Source organism: Malaya genurostris, chromosome 3, assembly GCF_030247185.1.
Source record: "Malaya genurostris strain Urasoe2022 chromosome 3, Malgen_1.1, whole genome shotgun sequence".
Classification (NCBI taxonomy): Eukaryota; Metazoa; Arthropoda; class Insecta; order Diptera; family Culicidae; genus Malaya; species Malaya genurostris.
Genome location: NC_080572.1, coordinates 275,029,895 through 275,057,760, shown reverse-complemented (window position 1 = coordinate 275,057,760; position 27,866 = coordinate 275,029,895). Strand labels below are relative to the sequence as shown.

The following is a 27,866-nucleotide window of genomic DNA, read 5'->3' as shown; positions in this document are numbered from 1 at the left end:
TGGATTTCACAGTTCTGTTTGGAAGTCGAACGTTTCGAGCATCATTCTATGCAAAGAGTTAAGAGATAAACGTGTAAACCGCTTGGTAATTAATAGAAGAGAAAGTAAACAAAGTGAAACTGTCACTTGCTGTTACGGCTTTCTGGAAAATCAACCGAGATATAGAAAACAAAGATTTGTGGAGATGCACTTTGATTTTGGGTAGGTTTCAACCCAAAATTAGATAAAGGCTGGTAGGGGTGTATATACGGGATGCGAGCCGATTATTAGCAGAAACGAATAAAAATTAAAAAATAGTGTCAAGTTGACAATCCATTGTTTCAATAATCAGCTATTGCGCCATCCGAGATTTTGCTACCTTCTTGTTATTTTAAGTGAAACGCAAGTTACTGTTTGTGATATTCCATACAAAATAAGTTTTATCACATTGTAGACTTCAATATACATATATGTTGTTATATGTGCACGAGTTTACTGGAAATCCAATTTTCAAAGGTTAGTGCAGACTGCTTCGTATTGTATAAAAAAATAGCCAAAAAAGCAGGCGATGTGCACACATTACTGTTTATTGAAGCTAAATATAACTATTTCTGCCAACAGATAGAAACTATGTAACTCAAATCTAGGATACATTGACAAAAGAAAGTAATTGCAGTTCGTATCTTTTCGTTCCTTTGTTGACATCCAAAACCACCCACCACTTGCTCGGAAATGGACAATCCAGACAGGAAGCAATTATTGAAGAGTTCTGCAGTTATGTTCTTTTGCACTTGTGGTTGACACTTCTTAAAATTACAAGTTTTCCAATTCCTTGATTTCACTCTCAATATTCGCTCGGGCAGTTGATTCATATTTTTCACTAAACTCCTTACTGGCATAAATGAATGGAATTCGATTGAAAGATCGTAGTATCTGTAAGATAATTGATTAAAGTACTTTTTCAGTTGTATTTATGTTTATGGTGATGTACTTTTAATCTCATTTTGTTGTATGATTGCTCGTCCATCGTCGAATACTCCTGTCGCAGCTGTACGGTGTATTGTTTATAGTTTTCTGGGGAATACCTTTTGGAAAACTATTAGTTACCTATTAACTAACGATTTATTTAGCTTACCCTAGCATCAGCAAATCCAAGTCTTGAAAGTATAGTAACTCATCTTCCGGTAGATCAAAGCTGTCCACATTAACATCTCCCAAAAGTTGTAGAATGTTGTTTTCCAGTGGTTTCTGTTGATAAGCATATGAATAATCTCACGGTTGGGCATTTAGTCACGATCATTTCGATCCACTTACGTTGTCCAATTTGGCATCGATTAAAAATTCCTTCAGAACGTCACAGTTCTCGCTCACGCAGTCCTTTTCCGGGTCGAAATGATAGTACTGAAACAAGGACGCTAGCTGGATGCAAACACTCGCCCCGGAAAGGTACTCTGCTTTTCTGTGAATCATCTGACTCTCACTGTGGTAGTGTCTGCCTGGCAGTGAATATTGGCCCTTCAACTTGGCCAACCACTTGTCGGCCACTTCCGGGGGAACTTCCAGTGCTGTGGTAATATTTTGCCAAATCGGGTCCATTTTGTGTGGGGGATAATTTTTGTTTTAACTTAACACCAATTGAATCACTCACTACGGACTGCTTGCAACAGAGGGAGCAGTCGAGGGAATGATATGACTTCAACAAAAGAAATTATATGATTACAATAGAAAATGGGCATTTGAAGGGTGTCAAGGACACATGCGCAGAACAGCTGAACACGTGCGGTTGGGCACGGGATGCTTCCATTCATATGGTTGAAAACACATTTTGACGTTTCATAGGGATTCTCCAGAAACCATGATTCCGGAACAACATACTGAAATGGTTTGTTTACAGATAAATACCGAAGAAGATGGCACGTAATAAGAAAATTCGGCGGAGCGTTGGATTACGCAAGACACCCAGAAAATCAGTTGGGCGAGTCTCCAAGGGCAAAAAACCTAGACTACCGGAGTACAAAAAAGTTAACCGTCATAAGGACACATCACGCGAGCAGTTTATGGTGAGTCCGTTTCCTACATTTTCCCTTGATAGTTGTTTTCAAGTTAGGTGCGATTTATTTTCTAGGTCAAACGACAAAAACGGTTACGCAGAGCTCTCATGAACGAGCAGCGAGAAAAGGAAAACAATCATCGGTCACCGCAACGGCCAAAGATTCTGCATCCTCCGAATCCCCCGCCATCCGGTGGACCATCAGGCTCTTCGTTGTCTGCGCGGAGATCTGCACGCCATAAACGAGCTGGAAGCTTGAAGAAACAAACAATTACCGATACCGATACTATAGTGATCGATTCGGAAGATGACAGCCGTACACAATCGCCCGTGCCGCTATTCTACGTTGATACCAAGGGAGGATTCAACGATAGGGAAGTTCCTAAGTATTGTGTGAATGAGGAAGATGATGGTCAGAGTGTTTCACTGCTTGAAAGTGTGCTGGAAGACGGTGAGATCAGGGATGATTCCTGTGTGCTCAGTCTTCTGAATGAAAGAATCAATGAAGAAGAAATACCCATCTCCGACGACGACGACGACGATGACGACGACGACGACGATGATGATGACGATGATGACCTCATCCACGGTAACAAGGTTCAGAAGCCCAAACAGATTGATCCCGGAGATAGTTCGGTTATTTTCTGTTCCGAGGTGATTGATCTGGATCGAGAAGATGACCGAAAGGAACCGGCGTTGGATTTTATTCCGATTGGGTTTGATGTTGGAGGCTGGGAACGTCAGAGACGACCGCAGAAGAAAGAAGGTCAAAAACCAGCCAAAGAGAATAAACCGAGTTCGAAGTCAACCGGAACAAACAAAGCTGGCGTCAAACGAATGGTTATCATCGATGGAAACAATGTAGCGTTTGCGTAAGTTGGAAATTTCGGTCGACTTGAAGAACACGTTCGGTAATTATTTCATTAACTTATTAGGCATACTTGTGGGCAGGCGTTCTCTGTTAAGGGTTTGGAAATTTGCATCCGATATTTCAAGAAACTGGGCCACGAAGTGAGCGCAGTTGTGCCACAGTTCAGGTAATTGTTATTCAGCTAATTTTACAGTCATTTTTAACGGAAGTGCAATTTCAGACTGAAAAAAGATAAAAGCACCGATCAGAAGTTGCTGGAGGAGTTGTACAAAAACGGGGATGTCCTGCTAGCACCGAGCAAGAATCTTCCCGGTCAACGGTCCTCGTCGTATGACGACCGACTAATTATTTCGGTGGCGGAGAAATTCGATGGCGTTATCATTTCCAACGATAACTTCCGGGACCTGCTGACTGAGAATGATTGTACGTATCGACCTTCTGACGGTTGTTTTGATGGTTGTTCATATCGATTTTTCAAACCCATTTACAGCCTGGAAAAAGATTATCGAGACACGGGTAGTCGGGTACACGTGGGCGAAGGATGCCTTTTTCTTACCGGATGACCCGTACGGCCGTCACGGTCCTAAACTGAAGGATTTATTGGAGCAAGCAGCCACGACAAAATGATTTTGAGTTGTTTTTTTTTCTTCTAAAAATTACGTTTTATTTACAACAAAAATACAAAAAATAAAATGAAATCGAAAAGCTTACTTCTAATAAGAGTTGATCATTGCGATTATCACAGCTTTCTGCAGTTACGCTGTCGAAGTAGTCGTTGTTGTTGGTGTGGTTGCCGTTTTGGTAACATCTTCATACGACGGGGGTAGATCTGTGAAAAGGTGAATTAGAATTAGTTTGCCAATCGAAATCAATCCTTTATCAATTACCAATGATAGTTGGCCGCAAATTGTAGGTAGATGTCCGATTGGGAAATAGAATAGCACTGCCAGCTTCCGAACGCTGCGCTGGATGTCCTTGCTGGTTCGTCGGGATCGTGTATATTATTGTTGAACTGTCCGTGTTGGGTGCTAAATTATTAATAAAATTAATGAATTTAATGTTTATATCTGCATATCTATATATCTATCACAACAAGAATCGATGATAAAATGAAATCTGAGTTCGAAACTCGACTTTTGACTGTAGTCAAGACATTCAGGGCCATTAATGCAAGACTTACTGTAGGTGAAACCCTGGAAAATATCTTCCTCTTCAAGCGTTGAACAAACCTTACGCCTCGGAGCGCGCCTCAAAATATAAATATTCGCCTTTTATACATGATTAGGGTCTATTCACACCTTTTCGTTCCGGTTCAATGAAAGTGCCTTTAGTGCGGCGTTTTTTTTTCGGAACCCTTCCGTGCCGTTTCCGTTTCGGCACAACAAAGGCGCTGACAAACCGGCTTCAGTGAAAATAAAAAAAATATCGGTGACGATGAATTCGCTGGACGAACGCTACACTGACAGGTCTGCCGATTTCTTATAAAGTGCTGCAGAGTTTTGAAATTCGAGTTTTTCGCAAACCTACGTGAAAATTTACAGAGTTTTGAAATGGCCGCACTGTTTTTTTTGCCGTTAAAGCAGTTTTGTGTATCATATACTTTATAGAGAAATGAAGACCCTGTCTGAAGATATTTGAAATTTTTACCTGGCATCTATGAGCTACACTGAAACGACACTGTGCCGGATAGGTGTGAACAAATGAAATAATATCGGTGTCCGTGCACGGTGCCATGCCGACACTGAACCGGATTGGAAGGGTGTGAATAGTCCTTTACAGTTGTCCGACTCAGTACCGACACGAAACGGTACACTGCTTCACTGAGGACACTACACGTTCAAAAATCGTACGAATGTACTTTGATTTTTCGTCACAAGTTTTTCTATTGAATATTATAGTTTTGAACTATGAATGGAAACGTTTCCATCAATGAGCAAAGTATGAATACCAACCTGCAAACCTACGAATTTCATAAAGATTCACGTATGGGAATTTCCAATGACATATAATAATCATACTCTCTTAAAACAAAATCTCGGGCTAGGTAAAGTAAAATACAGATCGGCCACACACAGTTTTGCTTATTGTTCAGTAAGCAATATTATGTTTTCCGAGATTCGTTTAGTAGATTTACTGATTTTTCGGCAAAGTGCATCTTTTCGCTGAGATTTGCAAAATCTTTTGCTAAACTTATCGGTGACTAACAATTATCCCGATATCAGCAAATGCGTTTGCCGAAATTTCGAAACATGTGTTAGCTTTTGCCGAAATGCGGCAAGACAAATGTCATTTGCCTTTTGTCTGTCATTTTCGGACAAAATATTTCGAAGATAATTCTCGGATTATTCCAAAAGGAAGGCGTGAGAGCCTACGATCTATCCAGTGAGTATAATAACTACAAATTATTGTTGATTATTTATAGAACGCACTTTCCAGATCCTGCTTTCACTGTCGGAAAGTCGTTGAAGAATGTATCGAAGAACTTCAACGAATTATTTACCAAAAACAGTCTGAATTGCATATTTTACAGTTGTACGTCCCCGAAACATAAATGTAATGTTTTTCTTTGTACGTTTATATGGAAATAAAATGAAATTTTGATCTCCAATTGAATGTTATCAATCAAAGAAACAAATTCCTTGTTTCATTTTAATTGCTGAAGGCTCAGTAGTTCCAGACCCTGTCAGCTTGGAGCCCACATAAATCTTCAGTTCAGCAACGCCATCGCACGACATTACATTCAACATATCATGTCAATTGAATGGCGTGGCGCACATAATTTTGACATTTCTACTCCTCTATGTACGAGATTCGATGCGGACTCACCTGAGGGCGCCATGTTCGCAAAAAAAAGGAAATTCGGGAAATGTGATAGCTGGATAATTTGTTAATATGATGTCTTTGCATAACTTAACTTATTCGCGGATTGCTTCACAGCCTAAACACTATTGGAATTCGTTGGTCCTGTTGTAGTCGATGACAAAATACAGGGTCCGCCATGTAACACGAACGGTTCATCCGATTTCAAAAATTTCAATTTGTGGTTAATTGTGGAATATAATTTCATTCAAATGGCTGCCTCGGCTGGCCTTGCAGTACGCCATACGGTCGGTCCAGCTTTTTAGTACATTTTCGATTGTATGCAGCTCTATTTCAGCTATGGCTGCACGCATGTTGTCCTTCAAGGCTTGAATTGTCTCTGGCTTGTCCACATAACACTTATCTTTGACAGCCCCCTAAAGATAATAGTCTAACGGCGTCAAATCACAGCTCCGAGGCGGCCAAACGACATCCGAATTTCGACTGATAATTCGATCTTCGAAGACTGTGCGCAGAAGATCGATCGTAGCGTTGGCTGTGTGGCATAGAGATGGGCAATTCGCTCCTGAGCTGTTCCAGTGAATCGAATCATTGAAGTGAGCTGACAGCTCACAGCTCTTTTCAAAAGAACCGCAGCTCACCAGCTCACTCTTTTGCTACCCAGTTCACTGCATTATGACGCAGGGAACACGCTACGAGCTGATCGGATCTTCGGCTCTCTAAGAGATTCAATTTAGTCGACATCAATTAAAGATAAATTATTTCGCATGGCATTCATTGCATCATTGCAAATCAATGATTCAATTTCGATCATGCATTTGAAAAAAATCGGTGCATAAGAAAAACGGCGCACAAAATGAACCTTTAGTTCAAAATAAAAGAGCTGATGAGCTGATACATCGAATCGATTCACTTTGGTGAGCTGATCGGTTCGGAGCTGTTCACCAAAATGAGCTGTTTTGCACGCCTCTAGTGTGGCATGGAGCGCCGTCTTGTTGGAACCAAATGGTGTCCAAGTCTTCCTCTTCAAGTAACGGGAAGAACCAATCGCTAATCATGGCGCGGTAGCGCTCGCCATTGACCGTGGCGGCGGCTCCTGCCTCATTTTCGAAGAAAAATGGCCCAATGATGCCACAAAACCGTAACTCCATGAGGAATGCATAGGCTTCTCCATGATAACGTGCGGGTTTTCCGTCCCCCATATGCGATAATTTTGCTTATTAAAATACCCGCCGAGATGAAAATGTGCCTCATCAGAGAAGATGTTTTTTTTTGCAAAAATCGGCGTCTTCTTCATCTGATTTTCAAAGTAAAACTGCACTATTTTCACGCGTTCCTCAAGCGTATACACAACCATTTTCGTTCAGCAGAAGGATAAAACTAAGTTTCTGTCAAATCAGAAATGACATTTAGGTTACCAATGTCGAAATAACCGATAGTTAAAAAAAAGTTAGATGACGGACCCTGATTAATCCTCACACACCGGGAGAAATATCCTCGCAACACTAATCTACCGCATGAAATTAATTGGACTCCGGTATGATATATTTCTTGAAATATTCAATGTTTTATTAGGCCATTACTTTCGTTGTAGCCGGAATCTGATTTTCTGCGGAAAATCGATTTGTTTCCCCTACTGTAAATACCATGGAAGTGCATTCATTCTAGGGTGTATGTGTTTGACAGTATTTTCTTCATGTGATATATTGTTTCTTGTCTTATATTTCCGAGCCTATTAGTTCCACACCGAACATAATGTTGAAATGAACAAATTTTTGATAACGAATTTCAACTGGAATGTTTATTTTATATTTAAAATTTTACTTTAACTGATTGATTAAAATCTCGGCATTAACTCAAATGCATGAATACCAATAATTTCGGTAATTTGTTTCCAAAAGCGACGAAGATCTCGGTAATTTAAAGTCTTCTCTAAACCGAAAATCTCGGTAATCTGAAATGATTGCCGAGCACTTGGCTGTTCAAATCTCGGCAAAGTTTTGCCGAGATTCGAGAAAAAAATTATGGATGGCAACGACTGACAGAGAACTTCTCTCACGAAGGAAGTGAGATCCGAGGTGAAGTTCATTTCACAAACCAAGTTCCCCAAGAAGGTATTGCTGTGGCTGACAAACAGCGAGAATGAAATGTCAAAGACGATCTTCTTCAGCTCCGGATTGGTCGTGAACGGAGAAATTTATAGTACAAAATCCGTGCAGGAAGTTTCGTCATTCATCAAGCAATACCACAAGGGCGAAGACGCGGTGTTCTGGTCGGATCTGGCGTCGGCCCACTACTCGAAGTCGCTGGAGGGGATGGAGCGACTGAACTGTGGTACCCAAGTCGGTGAATACGTCCAACGTCCCCCAACTGCGTCCCATCGAGAATTTCTGAGCTAACCTGAAGAGTATGATCTTCTTCAACATTTTTTTCGCTAAAACTGAGAAGGAATTGATAAATAAAACGAAGAAAGAACTCAAAAACATGCCTTCGCGCATGTTTTCGTCCGCCATAGCAATTGTTCCGGTTAACTGTCGGAAGGCCGCTTGCAAGTGTATAGAATTCTTTTGCAAAAAAAAGTTCAGGCATTACATTCATTTTGTGGAATTTGGCCTTTCTGTTTTAACAGACTTCGCTGCCGATTCTTAACGTACAGAATCATTGCATGGCTAGTACTACAATCCTATTGACAATAAGAATCCTGCCAGGTCGGGACTCGAACATACGACATATGGCTTGTAAGACCGGCGCCCTATGCAATGAACCGCCAACCCGGGTCCAAAATTCTTTTGTAAGTAAGCTTAAATAATTCCCTTCCATGGGACAAGACAACTGGCTTCTTTTTCCAGAAAAATATGGCATCCCTCGCGAGCACTGTTGCCAAAAGAGATTGTTTATTGTTCTGAAAATCTTCTCCCCTTTTAACATGCGGTTATATATCAATTCAAATATTTAGACAATTGTTATATCAGCCGAACGTATAGCGCTGAATCCATTTTGATCAGATGTTTGTTTTAAAAAAATCGTTCAGTTCAAAAAGTTTATTACCATTAAAAAATACTAACAAAGAGAAGTATCTAAAGATTTTATGGTGTTATTGAGTACAACCAACATAATCCATATCCATATCGCACTTTGTGATTTCAAGCTTTCTCTTTGTATCATCCAGTAGTTCATTTAGGGGTTAGCCAAATTTTGTGCTCGGGCACATAACCGTTTTTATTATTTTTACGTTTCGTCTTTGACTCATCAGTGCAGAGCAGTTCAAATTGAACTGCTTAGTGCTAAACTCGGCAGTTCAATTTGAACCGCTAAGCAGACGTAAAGTTTCTGCTACTTACAGAACACTTTTTGTTTTGCAACGGAGTGCAATGTCTTTTCTGACGTGCCGAACGAAAACGTGTTTTCGACTATTTCTGGCCGATGCAGGTATGGTCATTTAGGGGTTAGCCAAATTTTGCACTCCGTTGCAAAACAAAAAGTGTTCTGTAAGTAGCAGAAACTTTACGTCTGCTTAGCGGTTCAAATTGAACTGCCGAGTTTAGCACTAAGCAGTTCAATTTGAACTGCTCTGCACTGATGAGTCAAAGACGAAACGTAAAAATAATAAATCCAGTAGTTGTTAAAGCAGATTAAACTCAAATCCAATTGAAATTAATAATTTGAAAAAGATTATGTATCAGAAAAGCAAAATATTCAATATCAAACTACATTATTACCGACGATACTGACAACACTGTTTATGTAAGTAGCAGAAACGTTATGCCTGCCTAGCGGTTTATGTTGAACTGCTAGGTTACATAACAGTTCAACATAGAAACATAAAGAAGACGAGTAGAAGACGAAACAAAAAGTGTAGAAATTGGTTTTGTGTCCTATGCACAGAATAGGATAACCCCTGAATGACCAACATATTGTATATTGTTTTGAATATACGTTTTCGTTTCAGGCTAAACTTAACCCAGCTTCTATCTCAACTAGTATTGGAACGCTAGCAAGCCGAAACTCGTTTACGTCTGAGACGTCAGTTTTGTTATTACATTTAGGTGTAATACCAAAAAAGTGTTTTGCTAATAACATTGACTTTCCGTCTGCCTAGCGGTTTATGGTGAACTGTCATGTCGGAGGTAGTAACATAGTTCAACATAAACTGCTACGCACTGATAAGTCTAAGACGAACGTAAATTTAAGTAGTATTGGAACGTTTGAACTTATATATATATTTTTATATCATTTATTTATACCCGGATTTAACCTAGTTGCGGTCGTTCACCGGTTTGAACTTATAGATTCATCTCCATTGCACGAAAAAACATGTTCGTTTCGAACTTCGTTTATGTACCAGGGTTGTTCACATCAACACTGTTCAGAGCGAACTGAACTCAGATCCACCCAAATTTAAGAAGTTCTTTCAAACTAGTCTGTCAAATGTATTGATATGAATGAGAGAAATAGAAAATTGATAGTATACAAAATTTTTTATTAATAGTAAGTAAACTCATTGAAAGAGTTGCCATGTTATTTTGTGGAATGCTCGACTTTCAATCATCGAATTGTGATAAAATCGAATACGATATCTTCGCTTTGACTCAAAGAAACAATACAGCAGAATGAATAATTCGACAATTGTGCAATACTGCCGCGATAGCAACTCGAAGCGAATGCATCTATTTTCACCTTACCCTCAATTAGATCGAACAGAGACAGCTGATCTCACTCTAACTTATGGTTTTAGTATATGAGATGAATAGTGGAGCTGCTAATGACCCATGAAAGTGCAGCTCCGTAATTCCTTTGATTGTTTAATCAAAAACTTCATGTGTATGTTGAACTTTACTTACCTCGCGTTTGCAGTTTCAATAATCTCCTATAGCGCTTGATTAAAGAATACTAGAAATGAGTTTTCAATTTTAGGAAAGTTACGATTGAACAAATTTAAATTGTTGGAACAGTATCATGTCTTGAACGTTTTCACTCTCGGCGATTTCATGGTTAAATTTTTCTGCTTCAGTCAAATGAAAATTATGATAAGAAAAACTCTTGCACTTTAGTGTTCGAAGCTACTATGGTCGTAGACATGAGCCTGTTCCTGTCTCGCACCCACCGACGAGGCTAATGTCAACGATAGTATTAACATTATAAGCAAAATGAGAAATAATTCTCCCATTTCGAAAGTAGCTACTAAGTTTTCAGATACTCGGAAAACTATACCACACCTAGTAATGTATGAACTGTTCTGTGGTCGTAGAATAACTGCGAAATCAGTCGATATCGATGGTTGTTAACATATTTATCAGTGATTGAGATTAGTGGCTAGGTTTCCGATAACAATATGCTTGGCATATTGTTGACTCAATGCTCGAATGGTATGGAGTATTAAATCGGAACTGATGATTAAATATGAGCAATTTTGACCTACTTGTAAAGGAAAGCTAAGTCTTGGTATTCCTAGTGTGGTATCAGAAATCAGACTTTGCAACCGATTCAGAATTTTATTGACATTAAGGACCCTTCTACGTGATAATTTAGTTTATTTTTTATAATCAATTAACATCAACTAAACAATTTACTGATCGTATTCAGATTTGGCAACACACACTAAGGCTTGAATGTAGCTTTCTGAACTTTGTGCTGGTTAACGGTAACCCCATTCAACTCAGCTCCAGCATTCATCCTATAAACTGTAATCATAAGATAGAGTGAGATCTTCTGTCTCTGATCGATTCATTGACTGTAAGAGTAAGATGAAAAATGGTTGCAGTCGCTTCGAGTGTTCGCGTTACTTTAACAGCAATATTGTACAATACAACCAAACCTTCGTTTACGAACACTTTTCTTATGTTACCTCTTTTTACGAACCAATTCATAAATAACGTAATCTTTTTTAACGAAACAAATCCCAAATGGACATTTTTGAAACGGGTTTAAGGTTCTACTTACAATCTCAGGAAAACAACCATTGTTGAAAAACGTAAAAGAAGTTTCCTCCATTACTGCTTGATGAATCTTCAAGAAAAAAATCATCAGTTTGTTTAGAAAACTGTATGATATTTGTCTTTTGGATTTCCGTTTAACCACAGCGAAGAAAACTGCTATTGCATTTTGCTACAATGCACAGTGGTTCAAAAGCGCAATTTCACGCTCTTAATTGATAACTCATAGGATCGTGGTTTTTGAGGTACAGTATCTTCAGCAAAGTTGCTCAGAATGATAGACGCCATCTTTTGGCAAATTTTATTTATGTGATTAATCCCCCTAAAAGTGAGATAAACATTTTATTTTAGCTCAGGGCCAACATAGGGGCTAAGTTACTTCGACAAAGTTGTGCAAAAAGTTATTTCAAACAAATTTGCTGAAGGTACTATTCCCGTAACTTGAGTGTAATTCAAAATATAATGTATTTTCTGAAAAGGGTGTCCAAAAACCAGTTTTTGTAAGAAAACATATATATTTTCAATATATATGAGTTTTTCATGTTATACAAAGTTTTTCATCTTTAAAAACTACACAACTTTCTCAAACATACTATGCTGCTATCATTTCAGTTTAATGAAATAGAGCAATTTTTCATGTTTTTTAAAATAAAATTTCAACTTGTTTATTATCCAAAGGCGCAGGAAGGTGCAGATGAGACTACTTACATATTAAAGTACTTCAAAAGAGCTTTCATACCGTGGTTGAATTACTCGTCTGCGATCGTCTGCAGGCTAGATATGTTCTTTTCAAATATCATTGTCCTTGACATTTTCAATGATAAGGTTCATTGTATTTCAGATCAGATTTCAGTATATATTCGTTACCATGGAAACTCTTACAATAAAAGGTTTTGTGGACATCGAAGTTCACAAATAGAAAAGTTTAGTAATAATTACAGACGGTTTTTTGAAAGTAACTGTCCGACGTTATGAGGCATCATTACACCACTAGGTGGATTAAAACAGGTTTTTTATATAGAAAAGCTTTGTGGATAAATATCTTCTATTCATCAATTAAAGTGGAAATCGATAAACGCTTGCTGTATTGTACTGTTCATAATGATTAAGAAGTTTCTTTTATACAGATGTCGGGAGTATTATACACACGAGCAATCCAGATGACTTACGAATCGGGATCCCATGAATTGGTAATTAGTTTCATTGGATCCTTTGGTTACAAATATTCGTGAATGGCCAAAACAGTCCAAGAAGAATATGTCGAACGATGCTAAGGGTCTTTTAGCTGGTTAAGAACATTGCCAGCTATCATAAAATAAATACAAATAACTAAAAAATGAGTTTTGATCATACTTTTCTCTACCAGAAGATGACATTACTTAATTCGATTTGATGATGACTTTTTTGAAAGTCGTGACAAAACAGTTACTAAACTATTCAATTTATAGACTTCAATGTGCACAAAAAAAATAATATTTTGTGGCAAGTACCATAGTAATGAATATACACTGAAATCTGCTCTGAAATACAATGAACCTTATCATTGAAAATGTCAAGGACAATGATATTTGAAAAGAACATATTTCGCCTGCAGACGATCGCAGACGAGTAATTCAACCACGGTATGAAAGCTCTTTTGAAGTACTTTAATATGTAAGTAGTCTCATCTGCACCTTCCTGCGCCTTTGGATAATAAACAAGTTGAAATTTTATTTTAAAAAACATGAAAAATTGCTCTATTTCATTAAACTGAAATGATAGCAGCATAGTATGTTTGAGAAAGTTGTGTAGTTTTTAAAGATGAAAAACTTTGTATAACATGAAAAACTCATATATATTGAAAATATATATGTTTTCTTACAAAAACTGGTTTTTGGACACCCTTTTCAGAAAATACATTATATTTTGAATTACACTCAAGTTACGGGAATAGTACCTTCAGCAAATTTGTTTGAAATAACTTTCTGCACAACTTTGTCGAAGTAACTTAGCCCCTATGTTGGCCCTGAGCTAAAATAAAATGTTTATCTCACTTTTAGGGGGATTAATCACATGAATAAAATTTGCCAAAAGATGGCGTCTATCATTCTGAGCAACTTTTCTGAAGATACTGTACCTCAAAAACCACGATCCTATGAGTTATCAATTAAGAGCGTGAAATTGCGCATTTGAACCACTGTGCAATGGCCGTTTTCGTAAGATTGTAAATTACCCCTTAAGGAGTAGACTGCGGAGGTATTTTGTAAATCCAAGATGGCGACTTCCGGTTTATTGATATTCCTTGAATATGGGTATTTCCGGAACAGACATGATGAATGGACATCAGAAAAAGATATATTAGTTCCTTCCGAAATCCAATATGCTGACCTTCGATTTATAGAAATTCCTTGAAAACCCTTACTATATGGGTATTCTCGGAACTGATTTATAAATATAAACCGGAAGCCGCCATCTTGGATTTTGAAACGACTTCAAGCATCATTTTCTTGCATCTACTCTTCACATCCGTTTCGAAAATAGTCATATGACTGGGGTTTCCACTCTCATTGCACCAATCTTTTTTTACGAAGTAAATGCAAAATGACGTTAACTTTTTGAAACGAACTACCTCGATTTACGAACTCCCGTTTAGTTCGTAAATGGAAGCTTCGGTGTAGTCGAACTATTTTATCTGCTGAATTGCTGTTTTGGTGCCGAAGTCAGGATAATGTACTCTATTTCATCACAATTCATCACATCATCATCATCACAAGTAATCCGCAAAATAATATGACGAATCGACTACACTGAAAATAATTGGCACGCTAGTATCACGTGCAACGCATTTGAACTATCACTACATGTAGAACACATGAAATTCATAAAAATATACACTTAAATCATAAAATGAGTGTAAAAACTGTTGATATTCAGTGGAAACCATGCTACATCTGAAATCCCGATTAACCTGCAGACCTCTAGATTCTATATGAATTTAATATGAATGCGACATTGTTTTCCGTATAGATTTCAATTGAATCACGGTTGACCGAATCAAGTGTTTTGCACATACATTTGTGCTGTACTTATTCCCACTAGAAAATGAAGTGTTTAACACATGTAGTTCGATTCAATAGAAAAACACATCACATCCGAAGAAAAAACACATCGAAGCTAAGTGAAAAATAATCCAATCTCGCATCTTAGTGAATTTGCACATTAAATCTTGAAACAAAACGCTTTAGTTATGTATTGAAATAAAAAAAAAAAAAAGCATATTAAATTGAAGTGGTGTTAACATATTTTAGCTGTCCGTTCGATAGGTGGTTCTCCTAGCAGCTGTTGCAATTCGTGATTCATACGCCGTCTCCACGTTCCGTCTTTCATCTGCACTCCGCCATAGATGGTCCTCAGTACCTTTCTTTCGAAAACACTGAGGGCGCGTTGGTCCTCTGCCAACATAGTCCAGGGGTGGAATCATGTAAGGTGATAAGTGACTATCACCTCCTGGTGATAAAGAGGTGATCACCAGAATGTCACGGCCATCTAATTCTACTGAAAATGTTAGCATAGATTTTTTATGTTGTTACGTTATGTGCAACAGGAGATGTCTACATTCATAACCTGATATTCCTTCAAATAGTAATTACAACAAACATGAATTGCTTTAATTGATAAATACTACCGTTCATTCTATGAATTCTTTAAACTATATAAACAAAGTTACTTTTCATTTTTGGTATTTAATTTTAACACAATATCTGTACGAATTTTATTAAAAAATTATCCTCTCCGACCAACATTGGTAGGTTATGTTTATATCAGAGGCCTAAAATTCACCTAACGGACAATAATTTATAAAGCCACTTCTCAAAAAATCAAAGCACTACTGGAAATGATAACTAAATTGCTATCACCTCCATTTTGACATGAAGGTGATTTAATCGTGGTGACTATCACCTTACGTAATGCCAACGTTTGATAGTGATGTTAGCCTTTCAGCAGTGGTGACAGAACTTGGTGTTTATCACTTTACATGATTCCAAATTTTCAAAAGTGATAATCACCTTACATGATTCCACCCCAGGTCTCGTGGCCATAGAAAAAACAACCGGTCTAATAAGCGTTTTGTAGATGGTCAATTTCGTGCGGTGGAATCGGACGTCTACGATGGGCTGGGCATGTCATAAGGATGTCGGACGACAGCCCAGTGAAAATGGTTCTTGAAGTTCTTAAGTCATGTTACCTTCTGTGATAATTTGTAGAAGTTCGCATGGAAGCTTGTCTCCAACCACCTATAGGAGTAATAGAGATGTTCTCACGTTTTCGTATAAATAAAAAAAATATTTCAGAAAACCCAAACTTGTCACATATAAGTGCTATGGCGTGTTTATGATCAAGTAATAGGGAATTCAAACAGTAGTTTACAGTTTACAGTAGTTTAGTTTACGAAAATTTTCTAAGTGCCAGAAAGTTGACTTGAAAAAAAATTCAGGATAACACCAGATCTCGACGTTTCATACATTTCTAAGACAGAATTCGCGTAAAAAAAACGCGTAACGTCGGGAATCCGCGTAAAAAACGGTAACTATATGGGTGATGCACTTTTGGTTGGAGTTCCGGTGATCCCTAGTGTTAGATATCATTCGACTCAGTTCGACGAGTTCGGAACATGTATGTGCATAGCAAAAAATAATTAAATTTACCGGTGACGAAAATCCGCATATGACTCAAATCATAAGAACGTAATTCGTAGAATGATTGAATTTTACAAGAATGATTTACATAAGTGTCGAACATACACTACTTTTACAGCAGACGAGTAAATTTACATCATTCAACATTTTGAAATATGCCAGAATGCACTAAATATGTGTTGGATCTACTGTGAAAATGAATCATTTTTGACGCTCATATATGTCGGTCTTAGAAGATGTAAATTTACACGATATTTTCTAGGTGTGTGTGTATTTGTATGTTTGTCTGTAGGTGATCTTTCTACGCTAAATGGTGGTTGTGAGCTCACTTCGTCCGCGTCGTAAACTTTAATGCAAATGAGTATGTGCACCTTGCATAAATTTGCCGGTAGAAATATTTTTTCCTCTTTAAAATTACCAAAATCCAGTTTAATTGCAAATTAAATCACCCCGATTCTGTATTTCGTTCGAATCGGATTGTTTCGATCGAATGTGAATTTGGCATTTCCATACAAAAGCATCACTCGATCGAATAAGAGAATGCAAATTTTTACATTCGTTCGACAACAGAATGGGGGTGAATATCTTATTTCATCCAACCATCGATTAGGGTATGTTATAAAGACAGTCTTCACTAATTTGCGAGTTACATTAATATTTTAAAATTTACAAAAAAAAAATTTAAAATTTGTATATTTTGTTAAAAGATAAGTAAAATCGAAAACTATCTAATTTGCATATATATTTATATCCGCTTATTTACAGATAAAGGTGTGAGGGGCACTAGAAACAATTCTCTTTAGCCGTGATGTTTTTTTTTGTGTTTGCGCTTTTTTGGGTTTGCTGAATTGAAATTAACATCAATCAAAAATTTCCTTTCACCAACATCAGCTTTTGTGATATTAATTTCATACAAAAATAAAAAAAAATATCTTTTCGATTACTGATGACGCGGCAATTCATGATTCTATCCTGATAATTTTTGCCGAGCTGACAGCAAAATTTCTGCTGACAAGTTCGGCAATAATTGACAGTTGACAAATTTTGGATTGCCGAGATTCTCAGTAATTATACATTTTGCCGAGACGATTACCGAGCACTCGACTGTGCAAATCTCGGCATTTTTTGCCGAAATTCAGCAAGAAATTTTAAGTGTGTATATCATATAAATATAACTAGACCCGAATTAAAAATATTGTAGAAAAACAATACGATTTGCTGTTACAAAACCTTGCACAATTTTGCTTTGACCATTGAAAAATATTTTAATGTATTGTTATACACTATTCAATTAATTGTGAACATGCCTTTTACAATAAAATGTATAGGTTGTTAACTATCGTAACAATTCAAATCATAAAATTTTCTCATAATGTTTCCTTGGAAAACAATCAAATGTACAGTTTGCATATTGTTTGAAACACCACGTGTGCAATAAATTCAATTGTAGAATCGTAGAAACAATATATTGAATCGTTGGAAATGAAATAAATCTTGTCAAGATACAATAAAATGTATTGTAACCCATAGAACTAATTGTGAATCAATTGCTCATGCTGTAAAATCAATGGTTTATTTTTTTTACGGGAAAATGCTTACCCTCTATCAACATGGCACAAATTGAATAAGTGACTGTTTTCTTGCTCTTAAGTCAATTTCGACCCGGTTTGTTTTATATTGTTAAGAAGTCAATTACAGATTTCTCAAGCGAGAACGACATAAAAATAAACCTGCATTCTGGAAATGCTATCTTGTAAAAACTTACCCCTTGTCTCTAGGATCCTGTTCCGATTATACCGCTTGTCAATTGCGTACTGGAAAAAAATAAATCACTGTCAATTCGGAAGCCTCGTTGCATTCGAGCACATTGCACAAGTCAAGAGTAGAATGACATCACGAGTAGAATGACATCACGTGGAACATCACAGTTCGCGCATCTATACGTGTGTTGCTCATACTTACTACGACCGCCCAGACGATGATTAAAAGGAAAAGTATCACCGGTATCACGATATAAAAACTCATTTCTTCACGACAAGATCAACCATTGAGCAGACACTTTCGAGCATTGGGACTAGAAAGAGACCGGAAGTCACCAGACATACTACTGAGACTGTGACCTGTAAATAGTCCGTTTCTTCACGTTCTACCATTGGGACAGTTTCGGATATCGTTATCTATCGGATTTGTCGTGCAGTTGATCGATAAGATAAAACTACGATTCTGATCGGTGACGAATGGAGTTCACGTTTGATGTGAGAAGAGCGACTCCCTCTCGCGGGATTTTCGGAAAAAAACATTTCGCATCAACCGAAGCTTCAAGCATTTCAAGTTTATTTGAACTTTTTTTTTTGGTTTTATTTTAAATATTTTTCTTGATTCCATAGTTCTTTGAAAGGTTATCTCGTCCCATTTGATCCGTGTATGCAATCTCTATCGTCAAACGGTGAATGTATGTAATTAGTGTTGGTTTGTTGGTGATTCGGTTTTATGTTTATTTAAATCTTCCTATTCACGATCATAATGTCATTGCCTTACAAACTACAGACTGATACCTATCTCGTTTTAGTAATGTTTATTTTTTTTTATAATTATTACTTTAGTTGATTGCGTCTCTCGACGAGAAATGTTTAAGAGACCCGCTGTGAGTTTCGGTGTGTCTCACTTTTACTGACCTGCCTTAGCCTAGCCCACCGTCTGTCGAAAGCAACTGAATCCAGGCAAAATCTGTCAACGTGAATGAATTTGGCTTTAGGTTTCCGTTTGTTTGTTCCGAGTTGGAACCGTTTTGCTCAAAAAAATGTACAATGAAAAGACTGCACCGTAGTGATTCGATAACTATCCCGCAATATCTGGACGTGATGGGTCAGAACTGTAAACTATTCTAGTTTTCAGAAGGTTACTTAACCCGAAAGGACAAACAAAATGGTGGAAAGTCGGAGCAATTGCGTAATTTTGAGCAATATAGTGTATCAGTCTCACGTTATATTCGTTTTTATTTATGTCTGCCAATCTCTAAATATGCAAACGAGTTTCTGTTGTTGTTTGTTTGTTTGTTTGTTGTGTCTACGGGCGGGAAATATTTCCTTTCGCGCTGTCTTACCATAAGTGGTTCGATACTAAATATATATAATCTGTCATTTTTTTTCCTTCTTCTATTAAATATATTTTAAAGTTACTATTGAATGTTTGAAAGTTTCTCATTTTAATATAGTGATCTTTGTACAGGTGAAGTCTTTCCCGAAGACGGGGTGTCGTTGTTTCATCGAACATCAGAAGAAACCTTGTCGAATAAAAGATCTTCCCCGAATTGAAATACCGCATTCGGACTGGTCAATCACGTATTCGTAAAATCGATTAGAAATCGGTCATTTTTTTAGAACTGTTCGATATGAATATCAGTAGTCAGTTCAATATTTTTTGAGAACTCAAATAGATAAATTTCGCTTGGCATCTGAAATCCTCTGAAGTGACCGCACTTTATGATAAAAGTTAAATAGCTCGAATTTTCACTACCGATCATAGCAACCTGAGCTAAGAGAACCCACATTATCGAAATGACGGAATGAGCAATGAATTCTTACTCGACTGCATGATTTTTTAGTGCTCGATCGGCTCAGTGCTAGAATTTTCGCCTGAGTCGGCTGCTCGATCAACCTGATTGACAGTGACATTATAAATGTCATTGAATATTCGCTCATTTTATGAATGTGTTAGTGTGAAATTTAAGCGACTTAAGCCATTTCACTACACTCCAGCTAGAGGAATGGATGATGCTGACTAAGGTAGGCCGTTTTGTTAATTTCCAGCGAATTTCAATAGTTTATGTTGGGATTCTAAGAAGAACTGGTTATTTACTAGTTCTGTATATCCGAAAAACATGAAGATTTAAATTTGTACATTCAGTTATATAATGTTTTCGTTTAAAAATAAACTGAAAATCAGCACCAAAACGTGCAAAATCAGGAAAGAAGAAGAAGAAGACGAATTGACAATTCAGTCCGCATCTTCTCACTCAATTCCGAATCCACCGGTTGTAGGCGAACCGGTTCATTCGGAATCGGTTGTTGCACTGGAGTTGGAATTGATTCGGAATCCATTATGATTTCCACATGAAATTCCGAATGAAAATTTCTCGCCGATTCGGAATCCATTCGGATCTGATAATGTGGGAAGTCTTGTCCTGCCCAGTAAATTTTGCTGGGCTGCATCGGTCCGATTGAGCATTTTTACGCGATTTTGACTGCTCTATCAACCCGAAAGTGACATAGGAAACCGTCATTGAAATGTCAAGTGACTCACGTCCTTTTATTTGACACGTCAGCTAGAGAAATGGATGCAAAACAAGATAGGTCTTTTTGTTGGTTATCAGCATATTTATCGGTGATGGGTGACTGTGTAGAGACAACACCCTCATTGAACATAACTCAAAATAAAGAAATTCTTCTTCGTTAATGTTTGCATACACGGATTTCTAGTTAAAATCATTCTTCTTTCTTTAAATGGGAAGCGCAAAAAGTGATTCAAGTCAGTTTCCTTTTGACCGGTTTGGAAACAAAATGGAATGATTTGGATATCCTTAGAGCAAATTCAGCTGATGAAAGTTATATATAGGACATCTATTAGAGCAAATTCAGCAGCTGCCAGATTCATATGGGTGGTCTATAATGTAAATGAAACTGAAACAAACGTATCCCCAGCAATCCGTTTCAGTTTTATTTATTCGACCAGTTCTACTGTCAAATTTAAAACTGGTATACATTGCCGTTCTATTTTTTCTATATTTGAAACACAGATAAAACGCTGTTGGGGCTGCCAGTTTATTTTGTTATAGTTATGTTATGTTATAGATTTAAATTTTAAAACTGACATAAATTATGCACCTAGAACTAAAACACTCCTGAATATGCCCTTATAATAGAACAGAAACTGGAACAAATGTATCCTCAAGCCGTTTTAGTTTTATTTATTCGAACAGTTCTTCTGTCAAATTTAAAACTGGAATACGCTGCCGTTTATTTTTTTTATATTTGAAACACGAGTAAAACACTGCTGGGGCTGCCAGTATATCTTGTTATAATAACCAGATTTAAACTTTAAAACTGACATAAATTATGCATCTAGAACTGGAATATTCCTGAATACTTTGCATAATTGAAACATCAAAATGTCTATGATTGATGATTACTGGTTTCAAAAACCGGATCTAAAAACGGCAATGAAAAATGACGTATTCTTGTATTCTTAAATTCGTTCAGAATATTCCAATAATGAAGTATTTTTTTCACTGCAAGAAGTATTTTTTTCACTGAAATGTAAACACTGAGTAAATTTTACTCAAATCCATACCCAAATTTTGACATATTGTTTCTGTAATCGCAACTCAGACCATAAGTTATGTTCAAAGAGCGTGTAGAGTGCCAGTAAGCAGAATAACGACAGCTGCGCGGTTGGAAGCCACATTTTGACAGTATCGTTCGGAAATGCCAACAGTTGATTTTTATTCTAGCGATTTATCTTTCCGACTATGCGTTGGAAAGCCACTGGCTTACAGTTTCTTTAATATGAAAAAAATCGAATTTTGTGAAGAATCTAGTGTTTTTGCAGGGAGTTCTTCGTTGTTTCTATATGAAGAAAACAGTCACCGCAAATCATAGTTTTTGGTTAAAAGGTAAGTGGCAATTTTAAATTGAAAGAACGAGGCGGAGCACAACTATACTTTGAAGACGAAGATTTGGAGTGATTGCTCGATTAGGACTCGTCGCCAACACAAAAAAAGAACTTGTAAAATCACTCGAAGTTGCTCAGCCACCCATTTGTCAACGTTAAAAAGTAATGGGAATGATCCGAAAGGTAGGCCATTGGATGCCGTATCAATTGAAGCCAAAGGACGAAGAACACGGTTTTTTTTTCGTCGTTTCTATGTGAACAACTGCTTCAACAACACAAAAGAGAAGGTTTTTCAATTATTACTGGCGATGACAAGTGGGTCAATTACGATAATCCAAAAGATCGGGTAACGTATGGATATACCGAGATATATATATGTATCATCATCGACGGTCTTTCAGAATATTACTGGTCTGAAGGTTATGACGCTCTGTATATGGTGGTTGTTGCATCTGGTTTAGAATCCATTGAGAATTTCTACCGAAATCAAATTCCAGGCGATTCAGCAGGGTATGAGTTGCTGCAACCGAGTGAAAAGATCACGGAGGAGATCTTCCGACGACAAATGATGCGTTTGAGCCGAGTTTTTCAAGAAAAACCACAATACACCGATAGACACGACAAAGTGATTCTGCTGGTAAAAATATACTTAAAAACGGTCAACTGGAATGTCATATACCACCTACCGTATAGCCCAGCCATTGCTCCTTCCGATTACTATTTGTTCCGGTCGATGCCGCATGGTCTGGCTGACCAGCACATTTGGTTAAGTAAAAAAAACAGATCGATTCGAAGATTGTGTCGAAAGCGATCGAACTTTTCATAAAGGGTATCAAGGAATTTCCAGAATAAGCAAAAACAGTAGTGGTTTGCGATCGACAATACTTAAAATATATCAAATTTCGACAAAAAAACCACTCGAAATTATTTATATTCCTAATAGTTCCATAGATTGATTTCTCAAAACATATTTCTGAAAATTGGTACCAAACTTTGGACAGAATGTAAAATCGGAAAATATTTTAAAAGTAAGAGCCGTTGGCTTTGAGCAAGCGTCTAGTCATTAGGAAAGAATTGCTACTGAGATGACAGAAAGCTGGTTGGATTTTGGTAGTTGTCAACTTAGTGTTAAATTAAATGTGTCATTTTCTTGCCGGTCATGCATGTCTTGCGGTCTCACCTTTGTTACATTTAGACAGATTGATGCGTTAAATAGATCGAAAACTATTCAATGCTGTTCTAGTGAGGCGAAAACACGAAACGAATGCATCATTATCAAACTCAACTTAGTTATGATCTCTACAAAAACCCAATCATTTCCAATAGGTCCGTGACCAGTCCGTTGTATTGCTCTGCGAATTGGATGAAACAACTGAACACCGCCGGATCGGGACAGACTCGAGCAGATTATATTACGTGGGAGCTTCGCCTAACACTCTTATTTACCACTACTCAGTTGGATAAAGTGACGTTTTACACAAATGTAGACAGCACCCTACTAAATTGATTGATATGATGTTGGATTAGAGCAGCGTCAATTTTCATCGATATTCGTAGTACATTGGAAAACTTTGCTCCATACACGAAGTGTTTACTTTAAATTGTGTTTTATTACCCAAATCTTGAGTTGATTTCAGTTCCGATCCTAATCGAACCTACCGATGAGATAGGTGGAAATTTCGTTCACTGTAATCAAACATCATGTCAACAAGGTTTGACAGGTGTACCAATTTATTTTTTGTTGTGAAAAACTTCATTCAAACTGAGTATCAACAAATAAGAGTATATCTGAATGTGATAGGATGATTTTTCACGATGAAGTTGAGTACTGGTAGGAAGCAGGACGCTTTACCAACATTTCGACAGTGAACAACAGAGTTCGAGAAAGTTTTGGAGAACCAACAGTGTGCCATACACACTGGAAAAATACTACCTTCGTTGTATTCGTTCCTATTTGGAATAGGACAACTGGAAACTCTCGGTTTGGTTTAAGTATTCTATAGCAAAATTATCTGTTTTTCTTTTTTTTCTCTGTTGCCTACAGTAAATGAATGCACAAAAAGCGAATTAGGCGAATCGAACCGGTCTGCCGGTTCATATTACAAAAGTCATTCAAGCTGATACAAGCCACTACCGAAAAAAAATGTGCTTCTGTAAAATCGTGTCTATTATAAAACTAACAACAGTGGCTTCGCTGTTGCTGTAACGAATGATATCCGCGATCTGCACACGACTTTTTCTTTAACCTGTGTGATTAATGCTGTCTCGATTAAAAGTTGAGTATCCAAACTACCACTACGTTGAAATCGATGATAAAATTGCATTATTGACCTGTCTTAAAACATGCGAAACTCTCTCTCTTTTTTTTTCAGTGTATATTCATCACTCTGTCTGTGTCATCTGTGTCAGCGGTTCATCTGAATTACAAATCACTATCAATGCTGTGAAATCGCGCGTACCTGATCCATTTGTTTAGCTCTTATATACTTTTTACAAAAGAAACTAACAAAGCAAGCCTTGAACTTTGTCACTTTTTCCTGCATCTATCATTCGCTGGTTGGTTGCCTGGGAGTGTATCAATATACTGCACTTGGATCAAATAAGATTTTGGTGTGTCTGTTTTGTTATTCTGTCTGTTCGTTGGCCCAAAACTTTTGCTGTGTGTTTTTTTGTTTTGCGGTGAATGTATAAAATAGTTTCAAAAAACTTTATAAAAATAAACTTTAAAAAATAATTTAATAAATATACATACTCTAAATATATATATGGCATATCCGTTGAACGATTACACAATGGTGGATGCTGTTGTGTCATCGTTTTCGTCGTATCGTTTGCCTGCTTGGTTGTTTACCTAAAATGTTCGATCGCACACGAATCTTCGAATTGCTTGTATGTGAGGGTGAATGAGTGAGTTAGCTTTTTTTTCTTCTTCTCTTTAATGTGTGCGTTTTAATTGATTTCACTTGTAGTGGTAATGCCATTTTTTTTTGTTTGTTTGTTTGTTTTAGCCGGATAAATAAAAAAAAACTTTGCATTACACTTTTCATCGTCTATATACGAATATCATAATTTTTCACATCTTTGTCTTAGCTTAACACATAGGTACGAAACAAAAGAAGAACGAAGATGTACGCTTAATTTCACCTACAAGCAAACACCTTTTTAGTGTGTGCTATACGATTATTATTATTATTATTATGTATGTACTAGTATTACATATCTATTCTGTTTTGTCTGTGGCTTGGTGTAGCATTTGGGGCACGACTTTCAAAAGTCGCTTGATACAATGTTCTTTTGTTTTGTGTTGATCACGGTATCGCACATCGGACGTGTGCGGTCGGATTTTACTCTTTTCATGCTTCCGTAAAACCAGTATCGGTAGTAACTAATAACTGTGGTAGTAGATCTAACAGTACTAGCAGAGGTTAAAGAGGAATAGTGGTACTAGTCGAAGAACGTTTATTTGGGATGCGAATGTGCATGTGGATGTGATTGTGTTTGTTTGTCTGTTCACTTCGGAAGAAGGAGTCGTCTGCTATGCTTACATTTGCTGATTTTTTTTTCATTTTCTCAACGAGCTCGAGACGCAAAGTAGAATCGAGTAGAACACAACACATTCGTCTCGGCCATTTAAAACAGACCCTTCTTCTTCTTACCTTTATCTTTACTGTCCATTGTTCTGAAAAGTGGGTTAAACAAATTATAAAGAAAATAGAAATTAAACTGATGTTCGGTTACCTTCTAGACAACTACTTGGTTTACTATTTTAGGCAGGGAGTGGACTGGCGATTGGTATTATTAGTGTGAGAACGCTAGTGGTAATTTGGGAGGATGCAGTACGGGAACCGAGAGGTTGCGTGTTACAAAGCTTTATAGTGGAATGTTTTTTTTAGAGAATGGGGCATGCAACTAGGTGACACTAGATTACGATTATCATTACGATGATTTCGGAATGTTGAATGTGTGGGCTTATAGACGAGGATCAGAAGAAAATACCGTCATAAAGATGTCGGTTGGTTGATTGGTCAACAATTCTTTGACCTACTATGGTTCCAATTTCTGGTCATAGTGAACACTTGACAAAGTTGCAATCGTTATAAAGACGAAACTCGGAAATAAATTCGTGTATAGTTTTTTTTTAATACAGAACTTTCCTTCTTTTGTTTATAAAATTTTACTGCATGGGTAAAAATGTATGAAATTTTGGGCACAACTAGTTTAGAGTGTAATATTTACATCATTTCGTCATAATCTGTGTGGTTATTGGGGGCAAAATTAAGTAATTATCGAGATGGTTTCTAAGCAATAAGTACTTCGACAAAAAAAATATGAGACCATGTCCCGCGTGTGGTAAAATCGTTCAAGAAGACGACAGCATGAGAGAAGCGAAAAAAAGCAGCCCCGTGATTAATTCAAACGCCATCCGAACGTTTCGGTTCGAAATGTGTCAAATCTTCCATTTGGTTCGTCCAACAGAACCCATGTCTTCAATATAAGGAAGGAGAATGTTTAAATCTATACTGCAACGAGACGTACATTGAAGCGAACGCCAGATGGATCCCCGGTCTGAATGTTCCGGAAGAAGAAAATCGACAAATTAGGCAACGGCCAAATACATAAAGAATGCATGCCTCTAGAAGCACCTGTTCCCTTTCCTTCGGTCCCACGAAAGGTTTTGCCACTCTGTTTTTGCCGGATCTGGTATCGTGCCATTACGCGAAACTACCGGTGATGGAGTGGTACGAAGTGAACGATGCTATTTAAGTGTCGTAGGAGATAAATTCGCCAAGCTCGCTAGAACTTCGCCCAATAGGAAAATTCTGAGCGACTATAAAAGGAAAGCTTCAGGAAAGGTCTTCAAAAACGACAAGGATTTGAAGAAAGATTGAATAAAAGTGTGTAAGAAAAATGGCGCAATTGTAGCACAGAATTTGATGGCGGGCATTTGCCCTAGAAGAGGAGGTTGAATAAATTAACTTTGCAAAGGCTGAAAACACCAGAAATTTTTTTTTAAAAATCCACAAAATAGTTTTTTTATGATCGAAAAGTAAAGTTGCGTGAGTTGGCTGCCATCGTAAAGATATCAAAAGAACGTGTTGGCTTTATATTGCATGAGCATTTGACTATGAGAAAGCTCAGTTCAAAGCTCACTGTTGACCAAAAACCGAGAACGTGTTGAAGATTCTGAGCAGTGTTTGGTCATGTTCAAACGTAACAAACCGGAATTTATGCGTCGATATGTGACAATGGATGAAATATGGATTCATCACTTCACTGGTGAACCTCGTCCAAGGCGCCCGAAAGCACAACAATCGACTTGAAAGGTTATGGCCTCGGTATTTTGGGATGTGCGTGGTATAATATTTATCGACCATCTTGAGAAAGGAAATACCATTAACAGTGAATATTAAATAGCGTTATTGGAGCGTTTGAAGGCTGAAATTGCAAAGAAACGACCACATATGGCAAAGAAAAAAAATTGTTCCATCAAGACAACGCACCGTGACACAAGTTAATCAAAACAATGGCAAAACTACTAGAATTGACCTTCGAATTGCTCCCACATCCACCGTATTCGCCAGATTTGGCTCCCAACGACTACTGGCTCTTCGCAACCTTGAAAAAAATGCTTACCGATTAGAAATTTCGCACGAATGAAGAGGTTATCGTTCTACAAAAGTGGTACTGAAATGATAGAGTGGCCCTGGAATGATTGCGTTGCTCTTGATGGAGATTACGTTGATGAATGAAGTTAATTCTGAACCACGAAATCGTGTTCTCTTTGTTAGGCCCGGGACTTTTCAGCTCATGTGTTATGTGTTTATTTATTCCCTGATGGTTTCAAATCCGAATTCCATCGGAAAGAA

General features: G+C 37.4%; 4 protein-coding genes across 9 annotated transcripts in view; 1 reads left to right on the top strand and 3 right to left on the bottom strand.

Annotated features, from left to right (window-relative positions):
* The first annotated feature begins 319 nt into the window (after positions 1–319).
* LOC131437729 (uncharacterized) lies at positions 320–3,610 on the top strand. 2 transcript variants are annotated; one of them, XM_058607259.1, is made up of 6 exons: positions 320–495; positions 1,874–2,039; positions 2,105–2,901; positions 2,965–3,066; positions 3,121–3,323; positions 3,391–3,610. In XM_058607259.1, the coding sequence occupies exons 2-6, from the start codon at positions 1,890–1,892 to the stop codon at positions 3,525–3,527; spliced, it is 1,389 nt and encodes a 462-aa protein (XP_058463242.1). In that variant the 5' UTR covers positions 320–495; positions 1,874–1,889; the 3' UTR covers positions 3,528–3,610. The 2 variants fall into 2 exon arrangements, with proteins under 2 accessions (XP_058463242.1, XP_058463241.1); XM_058607258.1 differs by lacking the exon at positions 320–495 and having other exon boundaries at positions 1,669–2,039.
* On the bottom strand, positions 551–1,575 carry LOC131437730 (uncharacterized). Its single transcript, XM_058607260.1, has 4 exons — positions 1,294–1,575; positions 1,115–1,227; positions 971–1,064; positions 551–912 (listed from the first exon to the last, which is right to left on the bottom strand). The coding sequence occupies exons 1-4, from the start codon at positions 1,573–1,575 to the stop codon at positions 793–795; spliced, it is 609 nt and encodes a 202-aa protein (XP_058463243.1). The 3' UTR covers positions 551–792.
* LOC131437732 (uncharacterized) lies at positions 3,567–18,550 on the bottom strand. Of its 4 annotated transcripts, none has more exons than XM_058607262.1 (4): positions 18,292–18,550; positions 18,095–18,143; positions 3,788–3,928; positions 3,567–3,729 (listed from the first exon to the last, which is right to left on the bottom strand). In XM_058607262.1, exons 1-4 carry the CDS (start codon positions 18,352–18,354, stop codon positions 3,656–3,658), a joined length of 327 nt encoding a protein of 108 aa, XP_058463245.1. In that variant the 5' UTR covers positions 18,355–18,550; the 3' UTR covers positions 3,567–3,655. The 4 variants fall into 4 exon arrangements, with proteins under 4 accessions (XP_058463245.1, XP_058463244.1, XP_058463246.1 ...); XM_058607261.1 differs by lacking the exons at positions 18,095–18,143; positions 18,292–18,550 and adding exons at positions 10,562–10,610; positions 10,825–10,980; XM_058607263.1 differs by lacking the exons at positions 18,095–18,143; positions 18,292–18,550 and adding exons at positions 10,562–10,595; positions 10,825–10,980.
* Positions 18,551–18,646: 96 nt separating this feature from the next.
* The window catches only part of LOC131437728 (septin-7), a 76,656-nt gene continuing 67,436 nt past the window's right edge, over positions 18,647–27,866 (bottom strand). Inside the window, exons 12-13 of one of the 2 annotated variants that reach the window (XR_009230817.1) lie at positions 24,752–25,678; positions 18,647–24,656 (exon numbers count right to left, since the gene is read on the bottom strand). Coding sequence is in view for 1 of the 2 variants with exons in the window: in XM_058607257.1 (XP_058463240.1) it covers positions 25,630–25,678 (49 nt within the window). In the remaining variant the exon portion in view is untranslated. Of the gene's footprint in view, positions 25,679–27,866 lie in introns of both variants that reach the window. The other variant, XM_058607257.1, reaches the window with a different exon arrangement.